The 18,563-nt window shown below is 39.0% G+C and overlaps 1 protein-coding gene across 2 annotated transcripts in view; it reads right to left on the bottom strand.

Moving 5' to 3' along the window:
* SLX4IP (SLX4 interacting protein) overlaps window positions 1-18,563 on the bottom strand; it is a 302,193-nt gene that overhangs the window by 148,488 nt on the left and 135,142 nt on the right. For both annotated transcript variants that reach the window (XM_077485897.1, XM_077485898.1), the window contains exons 4-5: window positions 12,337-12,426; window positions 6,605-6,728 (exon numbers count right to left, since the gene is read on the bottom strand). In XM_077485897.1, the coding sequence (XP_077342023.1) occupies window positions 6,605-6,728; window positions 12,337-12,426 (214 nt within the window). The remainder of the gene's footprint in view (window positions 1-6,604; window positions 6,729-12,336; window positions 12,427-18,563) is intronic.

The raw sequence follows: 18,563 nt of genomic DNA, 5'->3' as shown, positions 1-18,563 counted from the left end.
AATTTGTTGATTGTTTAACGGTACGTTCACGATCGGAGTCCACTTTTGTTTTCCCCTTCCCTTCGCTCGTGGCCGGGTGGCCCGAGTGTTTTATGTCTTACTACAGGTTTGTTCACTGAAAAACCTTCGTATATGATAGCCTATTGGAGAGCTTTGTATAACTCCAGAAACTCACAGTGATTAGACGGCCACCTTGCCTATTTGCTTCGTGTCGACCGAGAGGAAAAGCAGGGCGATCGGCTGGTTCCGGAATTCTTCGGCCCGTGTCGGTAATCTTCGGAGGATTCGTACGTACTCACGCCCTCAGCGGCGTGTGAGAACGGAGTACGCATCTGTGATCCCTGCAGAGGGTTGTCTGCCAGCGCTAATGACTCCGTTGGTTTGGAGTCCATCCATTACGGTAAGAGTCCAACTTTTTTCTTGTCTGGAAGTGATATTGGCAAAACCAGGAAGGTCTCATCAAACTTTTGAGAAGGACTGATTTCCCTGTTCACTATTTTTTGGGGACTTTAGTTAGAACCAGGATTTCTTTTGTATAAGGACTTTTTTGATTGAATTTCTTATATGGTGTTTTTTTTCAATTTATTTTTTATATATTATCTATATTGAGTTTTATTACTTTTTACACTATAGATTTCACGTATATCCAGCGCAACTTTATATATAATTTTTTCTGATTTGATCCATAATTTGATATTTGATGGTTTTTAGTTGCAGCTTTTAGGTTTTGCCCCAAGCGCGATATTTTTGTTTGTTTTTTGTTTACCTTGTCTTACAGGACTGTTACACTGTAAAAACAAGATAGAAACTTATAAACTGCAGTTCAAACTTGATATTGCTGATACATTTGCAAGCCAAGAGACATCACCCTTGTATCTCCAACTGAAAGAATACATATATGTTCAATCAAATGCACCTGCACTCAAATAGTGTCCCACAGCATCAAATAGTGTGATCCCTGTCATTATACAAGAAAAGCCTTATGCTCCAAGCTTTGAAGATCTTAGAAAATGGTCTAATTACTTGTTTCCAAAGCCTTGGAAGTAAGTTTGGATTTCAGACCACAACAAGTCTTTAGGATATCTGAATAGGAAAGAGACCTGAGTTAGGTCATCAGCATATGTAATGATCTGGAAGCCTTGGGCAATGATGCAGAACAAATGTATCAGGTATTCCAAAGCCTCCGAAAGACAGTACCAACAGGGCTGGATCATTCCCTTGGGTTGAATACGATATGAAACTCGTTGAGGGTAGGCATATAATCAAAAGGAAAACAGAGTCTTAACTTTTGTAGTCTGGACTATAGAAAGTAACTGTCTGGTCCTTAAAGCTTTTCTATTAAAAAATCTTCTGAAAACAAAGGCCTTCCGTTCTTCTCATCATACCTTTATTAACAGATGTCCAAATCACACTGTGGACTAGCCCACTTTTATGAAAAGACCATAAAAAGACCCAGTTTTTTTCATTATTACTATTATTAATATTTATATAATGGTTGTTATTTATTACCATTTTTACAATCTAATTAAGAACAGATATGTGATCACAGTCATTTTTAATTTACTACAATTGTTGGGAACTATTTTAGAATACATAATTGTGAGCACTGTAATTGGATGCCTAAAATATAAACTCTTAAAAGCTAAGACTCCACAAATTTATGTCTTTATTGTGGCATCCCAATTTCTGCATAAAAATATGAGAATAATAATAGGATGTTCAGCTTAATGTATTAATGACCAATAGCCAAGGATCAAATGAAGACAGACCTCCAGCTGACACCTGTCATGGCCATGAAAAGATTCCTATAACTAATGTAAAGCACAGTGTAATAACAGCCAAAGTATACAACAAATGTTGGTGAAAGATCATTTGTCAAGATCCTACATTTTGACATTTTGTTTGTTTAAATGGAACCAACCGGAAAGTCTTTCTTTTTTAGGATATCAGTACAAGCTGATCACTGTATTTTGCTACACAAGGGGCTTCGAGTTCCTTCCTGTAAAGGACCATTTCTTAAAAATCTGACTGAGAGTGTGGCAGATCTACCAACAGTGATTCAGCTGGAGCCAGCAATCAAACATGTGCAGGAGGAGTGTCAAAGAGACTGTATGACTGTATATAGACCGTATATAGGAGAAATGTCCCTAAAGTTGTTAAAGTTTTGCTGAAGACAAGTAGATATCCCATAACCTCCCATCCCTATCCAAGCTATTAACCCTTAATAAAGAACATAAAGTCATGGACTTTTCTCTGACTCTGGGTGCTTGTGAAGATTCGGTGTGCCCGGCTGTGCAGGAGTGGGGGATCCAAGTTCATCTTCTGTCCCTACAGGGGTGTGCTACATGCTTTAAGTTAAAGTTCTTCCTTGGCAGTTTTATCAGGTGCTTCTCACATTATACTGCACTATATAGCTTTGAAACTACCCAGTTAGTCCCTTTATCGGCAGGCTCCTCTTCAGTCTACCATGAATGCGCTGCAAGACTCATCTACCTTGCCAACCATTCAGTGTCCGCCACCCCTCTCTGCCAATCCCTTCACTGGCTTCCCATTGCCAAATGAATAAGAATCAAAATGCTAATAATAATATACAAAGCCGTTTACAACTGTTCCCCGAGCTACATCACCAATCTTGTCTCCAAATATCAACAAAACCATCCTCTCTACTCCTCCCAAGACCTACTGCTCTCTAGCTACCTTGTCTCCTCCTCCCATGCTCATCTCCAGCACTTCTCCAGAGCCTCTCGTATCCTCTGGAACTCACTACCACAATATGTCTAGCTATCTCCTACTCTGTCCACTTTTATGTGATCCCTATCAACTCATCCCTTCAGGGAGGCCTATCCCGCCTTCAGCTAATAGCTAACACTTCTATTTCTACCACCAGTTAATCCCTCACAATTATTACCTTTTGTTCCACTAGCCCCTTCCTATTTGATTGTAAGCTCGCAGGAGCAGGGTCCTCCTAACCCTCTTGTATTGAATTGTATCATTGCTGTATTGTCTCCCTTTATATTGTAAAGCACCGCGCAAACTGCTGGCGATATATATATAAATCCTGTATAAAAATAATCTCAGACAGCCAAGAAAAAAAACTTCATAAAACCATTAGGTCCTGACCACAGCTTTCCCTACAACCACCCTTTTCCCCTTTTAGAAAAAGAAGAATCCACAGCAAATAAGTTATTGGCAAAAAATATTTTAAAAAGTTAACTTATAAGAAATAAGAATACTGAAAGTATGCACAAAGGACCTTCAAAACGCACACTGCAAGCCATTTGAAACTAAATGTAGGCTACTGTAGTAACTATCAGTATCGCCATCCCCAGAGGTAGCCATGAAAGTCACGTTGTAGAAAGATGAAATAGCTGAGGATCAATCAGAAAACTGTATTAGTACAAATAAGAATAATTGCTTGCTTGCATTCCACTGTATATGTCATTTTGGCTGGCTTCCCTTTTAAACACTTCTATACTTAAAGTTCACAGATTACATGAGCATTTCTAATGTCCAGAAAAACTGCAATCCAATCATTCTTAAACCCAAAGTCTGAGTACTTTCAAATATAGGACAGCCTCAAAGAAAAGATTCATGCATTGCGTGTATTTTGCTAAGCCCTGTAATATAGAAGTCTAATTTGTGATCATCATTACTGGTTTTAATTGGCGTTGAAAAGTGGCACGGCACGCTACAGCAATGAAATCCATCTTTTAAATTACAATTGTTTCATTCATGTCATATACAGCAGACCACTGACCAAGTTCTTAAAACAATTACTTGTTCTGTTATTATTGCAGAACAATACTATAATTATGTGAAAAACAGAACATGCCCAAAGTAGTTTGTAAATGTCACAAAAACAAAAAAAGTTCTAATATCCACTGTGAAAATAGATTTTTTTCACATTAAGATTTAGTTCTGTCAGCAAAATTTCAGCATGCCAACATGTTTTTCATCAACACACTTGAAAATAGAATTTAAACCTAGAATTAAAACACATGTGAAAATAATTTGTTTTAAAAGACATAGTTCACCTTTACCAAAAATTGCCAATGCAGGTGCCTGTAGATAAAAACAAATTGTGCAGCTTTGATCAAAGTTGAATCACGTCTTTGCTAAAAGAGTAAGCCATTTGCGTACCTCCTGAAGCCCAACTGAAAAACCTCCACCATCACAGGTGAGTTCTTTCTTTGATTCAAACCCCCTCACATGCACTTTCTCTCCCTTGATGCAGTAACTCGGAGCTCCACGCTTGAAAGCTCACTCCTGTAATGGTGAGGTGAACAGTAAATGCCCTTTCCCACTAATGCACATTTGCTACGATGGGATGCACCTTTCCAACGAGACAAAAGCGCATCAAAAATGATTTGCCTTTAAAGCATATGAGCCTTTTCACATTAATGCACTGCATTTGCACTTTCATTGAAGTCAATGGGAACCGCAACAAAAATGCACCCAGGGTGTGTTTTAGGTGCATTTTTGCTGGTTATTAAGGAGCGGCGTCCTCAACAACCATTTGGGAGCACTGTATACAGTGCTCCCAAAACGCACCTGCCCATTAGAATGAATAGGCAGCGCTTCGGAAGCGCCGCAACCCGGGCACATTTAACCTCTTCTTCGCCATGCTAGCAGCTGAAAAGCACCGCTTAAACAGCGCTAAAGCGCCGCTAAAATGAGAAGTGCTTTAGCGCTAACGTGGCCTCTGCCCCAATTTTGAAAGTAGCCTATAGAGATACAAAAGCGTGAGACTTCAATTAGTCTTTAAAGTTTGATGAAAATACCAGGCACAATTTTTTATTTGTTGAAAGGATGCTTTTTCCAAGACAGAAATGTTTCCAGGAAACCGAATCAGTGCTTCTTAGTGCTCTACCATTACTTTAGAATACTCACAAAAAAAAAATGTAACCCTACTTTGAATTAAATGTCAAAACAAAAGTAAAAAAATAAATAAATCTGCAGTACATGTCTACAATGCATTTACAATTTCCTGTTTTTTCCCCTTTTAATGTCCCTACAAGCACAGAAAATAACTTGCTGATATACAAGAAATACACTCAGTTCTTACAAAACACAACTTTTTTTGGACTTGTGAAGTCAGTTCTCCCAGTTGTCGTTTGCTAAACTACTCAACCACTTCCACTCTCAAATCTCTACAACATAAAAGCTAATTATTCTGTATTCTAAGATAAGAACTAGGACAAGATGTTATTTTTTTTTCTTTTTGCTCTTTTCAAACGTAACAAAAAATGTTCAATGGTATAATAAACAGACCAAAAAGGAGAAAATTCAAGAAGTTCACTGTTGTGGCTTATATACATTTTAAGTTATCTGCTGAAGAAAACATCAAAGTGATCAAACATCGAAACGAAGGCCAAAGTGATCAAACATCGAAGTGAAAGCCAAAGTTATCAAACATCAAAGTCAAGACCAAAGTCATCAAACGTGGAAATGAAGACCAAAGTGGTCAAATGTGAAAGTAACAACAAAATTGGTCAAATGTGGAAGTGAAGGGCAGAATGATCAAATATCAAAGTGAAGACAAAGGTGCTGCTGCAACCACAGAAGAAGCTATTTTTAGGCAAGCAGAGGACACTGCTATGGAAGGGTAAAGGACACTATTGTGTGTGTGTATGTGTGGGTGGGGAGGGCAAAGGACATTACTGTGTGTGGGGGCAGAGGACACTACCGTGGGGGGGGGGGGGGTGTAGCGTGAAGTGTGAGGACACTACCACTACTGTAACACGCTTTCTTCATGCTGTTTTTTTTATTGGGGACTTGGTATATATATTTTTTTAAAGGGCGTTGTAGCATATAGCGTGAACATCCTAATGTGGCTAGACGCTTGTAGCATGAACTCAAGGGCTCCAAACAAGTGGATGCCAGATGAGTGGTAACTTATTTTAAGATGGTAATTAGACATTCTTGCACAACTGACCTCTTTCAAATATGTCTTTTGAATCAATACAGCTGTGGGTGGTTTGCCAGGGTATGAAGGTAGCATCTTTCAACCAACTGCACTCAAATTCATGAGCAGATACAAATCATCAATGTCTAAGGGTAAATTAGGTCTAGTCAAAGGCATGATATGGAGCTTGGAAGGTCAGATTGCCGAAATATCTTTCTTATAAATCATCTTTATGTTAACAAGCATACATACTTTAGCCCTGAGCCCACCCCAAGTACAAAAACTTCAATTTTTCTTCAGGGATCAGCTGCCAAGATGGTTTCCACAGAAGTTGCAAAGTGTCCACAGACATACCGTATATATCAATACAATTCTTTTTGGCCAGATTAAGTGACAGGGATATCATGTCTAAGGATAGCCCAGATAATTAAAATGTACATCACTTAATCTAGGAGTCTTGTAGGGTATGCTAATATTAGACTTTATCCTTTAAAAGGGACTTCAAATAAATTAACCTTAATACGATTTTAAGTCATCCAGATATATGGCCAGGATATCTATGCACTACTGCAGAGCTGAGTTGTCTCAACAAACATATGCAATTTTAACAGCATGCAATAATCATTATAGAAAACACTGCAGAAGAGGTATTGAGAACAATGACAATTTCCTGTTGTAATGTAACAGATGAGCACTCACCTTTCAGAAACAATGGACTGGCCTGTGTGTACTCTTTAAGCTTCACCTGACCCTGCTGTCTGCGGTTTTCGATATGATGTCTCACTCTGGAATCAATTGTGTCTCTCAGTAATGTACAGACTTCCTGAAAAGAACAATGATCCCTCAAATATGGCAAATAACATACATAATACAAATACAGATGTGACCATAAAAAAATAATTTTCTTTAAACACAATGTTTAGGAAGCCACAATAGTTTTAAGCTCGTGTTAGACTATCAATTCTGTCACTGCTGACAACTCACCAGAAACAGGATTGCTAAATGGACCACTACTGCACTGGCCTGAAAAATATCCCTCATGAGGAAGAAGCAGCCGACCAACAACCGGCAGGTAAGTACTGTAGTTTCTTGCTCTCAAGGTAACTATTGTGCCATGGGCCTTGCAGGATCTGTCAATACTTGGATCAGAAGTAATTTACACTGAGACAATGCAAAAAGTTAGGAGTGTTAGCAATAACCCTTATTGGCTAGCTTGAAGCCCAAGTCCAGCTTAGACAAATACTACAAAATCTAGAATAGTTATGGGAAAGTCTCCAAACTTTCTAAACAAAGGGCCAGTATACTGTCCTTCAGACTCTGTACGGGCCAGGCTGAGGCCAGTGGGAGTAATAAATGTCCTGGTGTCAGTGAGAGTAAACAATGCCTCATCGTTGGTGTCAGTGATAGGAATAGTGCCCCACCATTAGTGTAATTAGGAGGAATTGTGCCCCTTAATTGGTATTATTGGGAGGACATATGCCCAATTGTTGGTGTCAGTGGAAGGAATAGCACCCCATCATTGGTGTTAGTGGGAAGAATTGTGCCCCATTTTTGGTGTCATTGGGAGGAATTGTGCCCCTGTGTTGGTGTCATTGGAAGGACATATGCTCAATTGTTGGTGTCAGTGGATGGAATAGTGCCCCAAGGGCAAAATAAAATCAAGGAAAAAGCAACATCCAGCCCCTGGGCCGCAATTTGGAGACTACTGGGATAAACCATCACAAAAATAATGGTAATCAGGATTAACAAAGCTAGAAAAACGAATAAAATGTTTATGTTTTTAAAGCTCTATTAATCCTGATTACCATTATTTTTCTCATCAGTACTATATATAAAGTGTGGTTATAGGATCACTCCATTACTAGGGAGTGAGCAATAATTATTATTTACAGACTCAACTTTGGGAAAAATGTTCCCTATTTTTATCACTAATGTAAATGAAACAAAATCCCAGCAACTGTAAAAAATAAAAACATAACAAAAAAAACTGCTATATTTATTCTCTCTCTAGCACTTCCTCCCACAGACTTGCCACTCTGCGATCCAGCCCCAGACCTCTTTATTCAGGCTGCCCTGGACTCTTAGAAGGAGGTTTTGGAACCCCTCACTGTAGAAGAATTTTTAAAGGACAAGGGACGTCATGCGAATGGACCAAAAACCAGCATGGGTAGCTATAAGAGGGTTTTGGCAAGCCTGGAGCTGTAAAGTATCAACATATCATTAGGAAAACCCATTAGGATTCTTTGGCAGGCATTATCAAGGCTTACATCTTGAGTTGTAGTAAAGTATATCTATAAAAATATTTTTTCTACAAAATGACAGAAATTCCCCTTTTATCCAGATTTCCCTATTTAAAATTTCCCCTTAGTTCTTTTTCGAGTACCAACTCAAAAACGTGGGATTTCCTCTCACTTCCCATTTTAGTGACATTAGTCATCAGTAGGGATGAGCTCAGGCGTGTTCACATGGACCACGTGCAGAGCCCGCCGCTGCTCTAATCACAGGCAGTGACACATTGCCCGATCTCTGCAGCCGCATATCGGGGCAATGTCTCACTGCCTGTGATTAGCGCAGTGCCGTGCCGACTTCCTGGCGGGCTCTGCACGTGGTCCATGCGAACACGCCTGAGCTCATCCCTAGTCATCAGGATAAAAAGGTAGACATCTAATTTTTCTCCACACTCCCAAAACAAAAAAAAACAAAAAACAAAAAACAAAAAAAACAAACAAAGAACAGTTTCAACTAGTTTCAGCTCCATGCTTTAAGTTAGCCAATAAATCTTATCATGTACACTACAAAAAAATATAATTTGGGTAAAATGGAACATCCACAGCAAGCAACTACAAATTCTCTTTATTAGCATGCAGCATGTGTTAGTTTGTTAATAAAATAGATACAAATAGATACTAAATTTACCAAGCATCAAATTCTCATCTCCAACAATGCAGGGAATGAATATACATTTGTATAATGCCTATGATGCATGTCTGTACATAGGGCCATAAATGTCCCCACATTGTAGGGGCTCTTTTTATCTTTAGCAAACATGCCCAAGCTGGCTAGGAAAATCAAACTCAGACCCTATTGTTCACCTACAAATAATCAGCATCCTTGGTTGGTCATCCTTAATCTTTGTTTTGGGCTGTGAAATAAGTGGATATGTGAGGATAGCTTCTGTTTAAAGAAGGCAGCTGCAGTAAATAATGACATGCGTGAATCTGTAGATGGTCAGCAATGTAAACTGAAAATATTTGTAATGAAAACTAATTTTACTCTGGGTGGTCAATTAGCCAAAACTAACCAAACAATACAAATTACTGGCAAATACTAGTGCACCTGTGTAGAGCAGTTCATTAAACCTACGACCCAGAACAAATTACTTATCTCAGTTAAACTGACAGCTTAAAATGGATTATGAAGTCAGTGGCATTATCATCAAAGTGTCAGCGTATACTGCTGCAGGGGGAAGACAGTCAAATGACCCGACAGTTATCCTACCATATCTATGACTTGATGTCTGGACATCTACTGGACACAGTGAGCCCTTTCCTACTCCTTGGGAGAAAACTTACTCTGCATTAGTAATCATACAAATAAGTGTTTTTTTTGTTTTGGTTTTTATAACATTTTATGTTTTTCTTATAAAAATCATATATAAGTCTGTGGGGTTTTCTTGCCAAAATGATAACCCCTTAGCATTTCTGCATTCATTGTCATCAGAATTAAAAGTGGACCTTGTATTGTCATTTTTTTATTTTTTATTTTGTCAATGTGGATACAGGTACACTCTGTGCACCTTGTGGTTTAAATGTTCTAATCAGGAAAACAGACTTTGCAAAGCATTGTGAATTGAAAACAGGACACACACAGAACAGATCACTAGAAACATACAATATATAATAAATGGACTTTACTAAAAAGTTAAAATCCTTGCCTTGTAGCTGATCTCCGGTTTTTGGTAAAGTTTAAATAAATTGCTTGGACCAAGCTAATCCAAGCAAACTATTACCTTCACTAAGCCCTTGTACACACGGTCGGACATTCTGACAACCAAATACATTGGATTTTGTCCGAAACTGTTGCATACACACGGTCGGACAAAGTTGTCGGAAAATCCGATTGTACATAATGTGATGACGTCATTTCATTACAACGGGACTACATTCAGGCTAGTAGCCAATAGCTTTGGTCTAGGAATTTAATCTGAGCATGCGTGGCACTTTGTCCATGGAGTAGGCTACACATGATCGGAGTATGTCCGATCGGAGCATTTTGTCAGAAAATTTTATGGACAAGTTGGAAAACTTGGTCTGTTGGATACTCCGACGGAAACAGTCCGATGGAGACCACACACAGTTGGATTATCCGACAAAACGGTCCGATAGGACACATTCCGTCAGAATCTCCGACCGTGTGTACAAGTGCTAACAGTTCCAGCAGCTGTGCGTGCTTGAGGCTGGGTTCACACTGGTGCAAAATGGCTGCTCTCAATGGAGCCGGTTCATACATCTTTGGGACGGCTGTGGAGCGGTTTGCAGAAGAGTCACCTGTGTCTTTTGGTCCATTTTAGGTCCAAATTCAGCCCAAAATTAAGGTCCGATTCGTCTCTAAAAATGGAGAACCAGGACGCACCTGACCCCTGCTGTGAACTGCTCCGCACAACAGTGTGAACCCAGCCTCATACAGTATGTAGCATTGTGTTCCGTCAGTGGGACCAGAACTTCCATTCCCACTTCCAAAACAAAATTGTCACACTTTTGCTGGACAGCTTGGTCTGTTAAAACTCCAGGCATTTGTACAAAAATTAAAAGACAGCAGCTACAAATTCTGTAGCTGCTGACTTTTAATAAACAGGTACTCACCAGCCCAGGCATCTAGCACTCTCATCTCCACCAGTCTTTGGGTCTCCAGTGCTGCCATCTTGAATGTGGAAAGCTGGCTGCGACTTCCTGCTGGCTCACAGGCAGCTCCCAATTGTAGTGCGCTTTCTGAATGGTGCTGCAGTGTCCTAGGGCCTGTGACATGTCCCAGGAGCTTGCGGGTAAGGGAGGGGGGCTGAGTTATCACTCTTCTAAAAAAGCATAAGCGGAAGCCGCTTCCTGTCAAAAAAAGATACCCGCACCAAAAAAAAAGTTTATAATAGTGGCAGAGTAGGGAGGGAAGAGGATAATGAGTGGCAGTTCTGTTTTTAAGTGAAGTCCTGTTTTAACGGTAGTTGGAATAAAAAAAAAAGATTTACTGGCTAAATCAACAGGTAAAAATAAAACTAAAGCCTAGAATAGAAAATAATGCAGCCACTGTATATAGGAATTTGTAAACTGCAATATGCTTGAGGCGACTAGCTGTATTAGTGCACTTGTGCAAGAAACAATGAGTGCTGTCCACAATACTTTATTTTCACTAACATACAATTTTTCAGGACTAGCTTTTGGGGTATGTACTGCTTGGACCTTGAAGAAGGGGACATACCTCTAAAGCTTGTCCTGAAAAATTATATGTTAGTGCAAATAAAAAATGTATCATGGACAGTACTTAATAGTAAGCTGCAAAATAATAGCTTTTTTTTTTTCTTTTTTACACAGCAGCAAACCGCAATCCACATTATGTATTGTGTTGCAAGATAACACAGATGATTTGTGCATACGTGGCATTTAAAGTGAATGGCAAATTACACAAATATTGCCTTGCAGTGCTGTGTGTGAGGGGTTTCTCAATTGCCCTATGTCAAATGACCAACAATAACTTTAATAAAGATTTTTACTGTAAATATCTAAGGGGTGATTTTAATATTTTATCTTGCAACAGAGATCTAACCACTTGCTGCCAGTCACCTCCTTAGCATAGAAGTAAAATCAACGTGCTGCTGATGAGACGACCATCAACAAGTAGTTAATCCCTAAGCAACAAGAGATTAAAACTGTTCGTATAGTCCTTGCCTAAAGCTGAAAGTTTACAGAAGGAAAATACAGGTCAGGGTATATAATACTATCCCCACCTATATTTTTCATCACTAGTTCCTTCACCTATTATTTAATTTACTCTTTTGAACGTATAAATAATGCAGGTTATGAAATGTCTATCACTATACAAATGAACTGCCTTTAAAATGGATTGATGCTACATTTAAATTAAGATTAAATTAAAAACGTATTTCTGATTCAATGACAGCTTAGTTAAAAAAGCATGGGGCGTAGCAGTGATAGAAAAATAACGTATTTATGACAAAGACCAGAATAAAAAGTTAACCAAAAGAAAAGTCATTAAGAAGGAAACAGAACACATGTCTAATAGTCCCCTAGGAGCTGTTAAAGGTTAGTTATAATTCACAGTAGTCTCAACGTAACAATGAAAATAAGATCTGAGCAAATCAGGCCAGTCCAATTCCTTCCCTGCAGCTACAGGCTTTTGAAGTAAGAATGGTTTTGTTGTACCTCCTTCTCATGGTCAGAAAACCAGCTGGTGTCTTTACTGGTGCCTTGAGGCAAAACATGAAGATCCACCAGAACAGCAAAGTTCCCACACTGCAAGACAAAGGATGAAATCTTTAGGATGTTGTAAGGCACATGTACAGCACACACATACACACACACAAAAAGAAGCCACCATCTACAATCTCCTCAAGCTTCCACCTCAAAAGGAGCACATCAAATTACTTGACCCACTGCTGGAAGCAGCAAATCATTTGTTTAGTGGCTGTTCACAACCTGGCTTCGAACTTTCAATTAAAGCCATAAAATTAAAAGGCAGTGGAAAAATCAATAAAGCTGCCATAGCACATCTAGGTCTACATTTACTATGTTATATTTAAGAATGATAAACTTTAAAATAAAAAAGCTACTTAAAAAAAATAAAAAATAAACTAAGAGCGTAGGAAACAATAGATTAACAATTCTATTTTTTTATTTTGTAAAGCAGGCATTTAATAATTATGTTTCTAGAGCTGTCTGGGACCTTCCTAAGCTATTCACTTAATGGCTATTTAAGACTTTTTTTAAAAGTGCTAATGTGCATTGAATAGTCGATTTATAAATATTATACAGTGCTCATACAGTGCCCGGTTCATACATAATGAAATATTATTGACATATGCTTTGTGCATATCAAATTAATACAAATTTATAATGTATACATCAAACCAGTACCACAACAATTAAATAAAACTCCATTCTAATTCATATAGTGGGGAGCAAACCAATGTCATGAACTTAAAGTGTTTTTTTACCCCAACACTTCAAATTCCTGATATGTGCCTGCTGTACCATGTGCTTGTATGAGAAAGTACTGTTTTCTCTTCGTCTTGCTTCCTTTATGTGAAATCCTTGGCGTTACTGCTAGCTCCTCTGCTTTCCTATTAAAAACTTACCACACTAAGCAGGAGAGCGCAGCATGGTCAGTTATATAGCTCTGCTGGGAACTCAGTATGCTCCCCTCCAACGATCAGACTTGTTCTGGCACACCCCTGCTGCACAGCTATCTACTGGCATGCTCAGTGTGCTGCTTCTCCTCCTCCCAGCTCTTATGCAGCTGAGAACAGAGTGAAGGTGATCACTTATAAAAAAAAAAAAAAGTTAAAAAGGCATTTATCATTTTTTTTATATCTGTACACAAAAATGTTGCCTTTCATTTCTATTTTACACTGTGATTGTTTACTTTATTATATCAGCACCTCCTTGTAACTGGTGGAGGCTGATGACACACAAGGAGGTGTCGATATAATATTAAGTTCACTGCATCAGTTTGCTCCTCACTATATGAATTTGGATGGGCTTTTAATTAATTTATTTAGGCCTTGCTTTGATGTATACATTATGAATTTGGATGGATTTACACATTGTTTTGTGTAATGATATGCACAAAGCACCATTTAAGACTTCCTAAAGGTGCTAATGTGCAATAAATACTCAATTCATAAATATTATAGAGTGCTCATGTGCAATTGCCCAGTTCATATGTAATGAAACTATATTTACATAATTTATAAAGTGATTTGTGCAAATCATTACACAAAACAATGTGTAAATACATCCAAATTCATAATGTATACATCAAACCAGGGCCAAAATAAATAAAAAAAGGCCATCCAAATTCATACAGTGGGGAGCAAACTGATGCAGTGAACTTAGTGTGTTATTAAACCCAGTAATATAAAAAATAGTTCATCCACCCCTACCCCCCCCCCCCAGTGCCCACAGCTTATAAATCTTCTTTTTACATTAAAATACTGCCACTATATACTTTTTGGCTGATCTGTTTACCACGGTCACGTGATGAACTGCAGGGTCTGCCTGAGTGCCGAGTGTTCAGGTAGGAGGAGATTTCCACTATAGCCTGTGTCCTCATGCTGTTATGGGAGACGGATCATCCATGAATCAAGATGTGACATCCCACGTGTTCTTTTTTAGTTACTGGGCATGGAGGAGGGAGGGACTGAGCTGTCATTTAGGATCTGTATACACACCAAAATGTGTGATGTGACTATCATATGACCTGAAAAGCTCAGCTCACACAGGAAATATTCTCTCCAGCAATAGAGACCAAACTGAGCATGTGCAGCAGTACTATCCTCACTGTGTCTTATGTGGCCTTGAGAAGAGAGACCCTGCAGGAGGGGGGAGGATCTGTCCATACAGAATCAAAGAGCCGTTTTACACAATACAGGGGATTAACCCCTTAAGTTGCACAGTGAGTATAACAAGCATGCTATTCTGCATATACAGACAGATTTTACTGTTGTGAACTCTTTAATATTATATCAGCACCTCCTTGTGTGTCATCAACCTCCAGCAGTGCAAGTTGCTTACAAGAAGGTGCTGATATAATAAGTTCATGGCATTGATTTGCTCCCCACTACATGGATTAGGATGGACTTTAATGTATTACATTTTTTTGATGTATAAATTATGAATATACATGGATTTTGGATATGAACAAAGCATTTTAAGAATTATTTAAATAACGATTCAATATATATGAATTGGGCAATTGCACGTGGGCACTGTATAAATATGAGCTTATCATTTAATGCACATTAACACTTTTTAAGAGGTCTTAAAGAGACAGCACACCTTTTTGTTAGTCTTTATTTTTGGACATATCCTGTATTCAGATAGCGTGGGTTGCAGTAGCCTAATTGGTGACTTTGACACAAAGCACAGATATTTTTCTGGGTTATACTTAGTGTCTATTGCCTTAAGTGATATAAACATAATTTCCTTCAGAAAGATTCTGGTGAACCAAGGCCATGCATCCTCTTTTAGAATAACGAAAATACATATTTTTACGGTACAGAAATAGATAATAAGGATGCAAGCATGACAATCATCTGCTCCCAGGAAATGATTATTTCTAGGTAGGTCCAAATTAAATGAATAAAACCCACATGAGGTTATGCTCATCTTATACAGTTAGTTGTGGGCATGTGTCCCAGCAATCATACGTTTTCCAGTCATGTAGAAAAAAAAAATGAGTCTTCTTGCTTTCACCACAGCTTACAGGTCTAAAATGATGGATACCCATCAATCATTTAAGTCTTGTTACATGTAGTTAACTAAAGTGAGATTTTTTTCAGTATGTGTCTCTGCATTTTACCAAAAGAATGTGGCCACTTTTGAAATAGACTGACAAATCGTTCAACTTAACTTATGAGCCTTCATTCAGTGATGTATAGCTGATGGTAACGTATCTGTTTCACATGGGAAACATGTCAGTTCCCCAAAGTGTTTTTGTCAAGAATGACACCGCAGGACTTTTTATGGAGGAACTATTTTCTGTTTTTACAGCATTTCATATTGCTAATAAAGTAGCTTGAGATAGAATGTATTTTGGAGCATGCAAGCCTGTTCATACACGCTGAGCTAAAGTCCAGGTTGCAACAAATAAGATAAAAACCGTGCGCGGTCCATCATGGTACAACAAATCTCTGAAATACTTTCTGATGTTAGTATGCCATATGTGCAATCTCTGCATTTTAAATTGTGTTTAGTGTTGACGTGGACTTGACACCGATATAGTAACCCTTTTTGTTTAATAGCATTTACCAGTGCAGCTTTTTATTCCTGAATTTGATAAAACTGATGGGTCAATTTAAAATGGGAAATATGGATAACATTGGTTTAGTGACTCTAGAAGGAATGTCGGGTTTCTTTATAGGCAACAAAGACTGTGGGCCTAGGGCAGCACATAGCCGCCCACATAGAATATTGCTGTCCAATCGCCATGTACAATAAAATTATTTCAGAATACCGCCATGCCTGCAAGTGAGATCCCACTGGATCCTTGTCAATGCTTCTCTACAGTTTGTGCATATTTGCTAGTGGAATGATGTACTATGTACCAACAGCTCACCTGCCCTGGGTCTGCAACATGTAGTCTCAAACTGCCAGCAGCACAGGGTGTCTATTTGCTGATGCTCTCTAGGCAAACAGTTTCTTAGCCTCCCCACTCCCAGATTCCATGTCTACCAAATGGCTAGGGTTTGATTTTGTAATTTTGCTACTAAGGCTGGCCATGCAGGAATCAATTTTATCATAAACCAGAATTATTTGCCACAAACCAAGCCACAAGTTCGAACAACCATCAGAACGCAATGAAGTGATGTCAAAACTGCGTTATAAATTGATAGCTTCAATACAATTTTTCAAAAGACTAAATTAAATGTCAGTCAAAAGGGTCAAAATGGAGGAAAAAAAACTACAGCATTTTTTTGGAAAGCCATCAGATTTTATCATCACATTCGATCAGGACAGTTTTGAACCCATTTCTTTGTGGCCACTGTTGAAAACCATTTTATGTCTTTACTTGCTTTGCATTTTTGACAAAAAACACTTGCAAAACCAGCTTAAGGGTCCATGCACACTAAGCAGCAGGAAAAAACTGCTGGAAGAAAAAAGCAGCAGAAAAAAATGTTCCTATAGAGAATACTGTACACGCATTTAGGCTTGTTTCGCACGTTTGTGTTTTTAAGCATTCTTCCCCAAAACACTACAAAAAAATTGGATACTTAAAAACATTGATGTGCCTAAAGGCTCGTCAAGTGTTTTTTCTGGTCAAAAGCTCATCTCAAGAAGGTACTTGTACTTGTTTTCTCTTCAGCCTGTAAACGCTCCTCTACAAATATGCCTGTAAACGGCCAAATGCGCATAGACACATAGGCTAACCTAGAGTTGTTTCTACAGGTTGAAAGAAAACATTTCAATGTTAAAAAATGTCAAATGCCTGTATAAGCAACATTTTTTATGCCCAGTGTGCATAAGGCCTTAGCCCTTGTACACACGGTCGGACATTCCGACAACCAAATCCAGATTTTGTCCGACGGATTTTGTCCGAAACTGTTGCATACACACAGTCAGACAAAGTTGTCAGAAAATCTGATTGTACTTAACATGATGACGTTATTTCGTTAGGACGGGACTACGTTCAGGCTAGTAGCTTTGGTTTAGGAATTTGATCTGAGCATGTGTGGCACTTTGTGCGATCGGAATTCTCTACACATGATCGGACAAAGTCCGATCGGATCATGTTGTCGGAAAATTTTATAGACAAGTTGGAAAACTTGGTCCGTCGGATACTCCGACTGAAACAGTCCAATGGAGCCCACACACAGTCAGATTATCCGACAACATGGTCCGATCGGACACCTTCCGTTGGAATGTCCAACCGCGCGTACAAGGGCTAAGAGAAGCTTAGCTGACTAAGTGGGAGAAGCACACCACAAGGGGCCTATGGGGTCAAGAGGTACTGTATAAAATAGAGTCCGAATGGAAGTTCCTGCACCTAACTCTACCATCACAGAAAGAACAAACTTTTTTTCTTTATAGATGCTGCCTATACATAACACCCACCCCGCCAGCCTTCCCTTCAAAAGTCAGCTCATTACACTGGGGCATAGGTTTTGAAGAAGCAGCTGCTGAGCATGCTCCGAAATTGCACCCCTCTTGCTGATGTCACTTCCGCCCCTTGTGGTCCACCGTGGTTTTGGAAGTGCGGCGGCCACCGTGCTCTTTCAAGCCCTTCATTACTGCAGCTCTTGGTTAGCACAGGGACAGGAGCCCCCCATAAATTGATGAGCATATTTACGTCGATATCCTGTAAGTGTTTTTAACCAATGCTTTCCAATAAAATTGCTGACTTACTGCAGTTAGAAGCGCCTTTCTCTACATATGTTTGCTTATACATAACATGCCTGCAAAAATAATAATGTTCACAGATGGCAAAGATCCATGTCTTTAAAACAGGCATGTCAGACTTAAGCCCAAGGATAGGCCTTAAAAGAAATGGCACATTATATGGGCCACATTTTGACAGATATTAATGAATATTAAAACATATCTCATAAACTTTTACTAAACAGGCTTAGGAAGCTTTAAGGTTGAAATCTGCTGAGGTGGCCCACCACCTTCTTCTGTGCCAACCTCAGTGCTGTTGTTGCTACCACATTCAGACAGTCCTGCAGCCACTCCAGTTTCTCCCTGCCTGCTAACCATCTATGTGTCATTCTCATATCTCCTTGCCTTTAGAGAGCCTCTTTAGGCTTTGCTATAGGCACCTCTATTGTCACTTAGGAGCCACAGATGTTATGCGTCTTCTGCCACTCCACTACCTGGGAGATGCTTCTTTGACTGTCACTCTGCCTGGAACGACAGCCTCTCTGTCTCCTACC

The sequence above is a fragment of the Lithobates pipiens genome, unplaced genomic scaffold, assembly GCF_037356315.1.
Source record: "Lithobates pipiens isolate NorthernLeopardFrog02 unplaced genomic scaffold, aLitPip1_a1.2 Scaffold_18, whole genome shotgun sequence".
NCBI lineage: Eukaryota > Metazoa > Chordata > Amphibia > Anura > Ranidae > Lithobates > Lithobates pipiens.
This window is presented reverse-complemented; position numbering and strand designations above follow the sequence as displayed.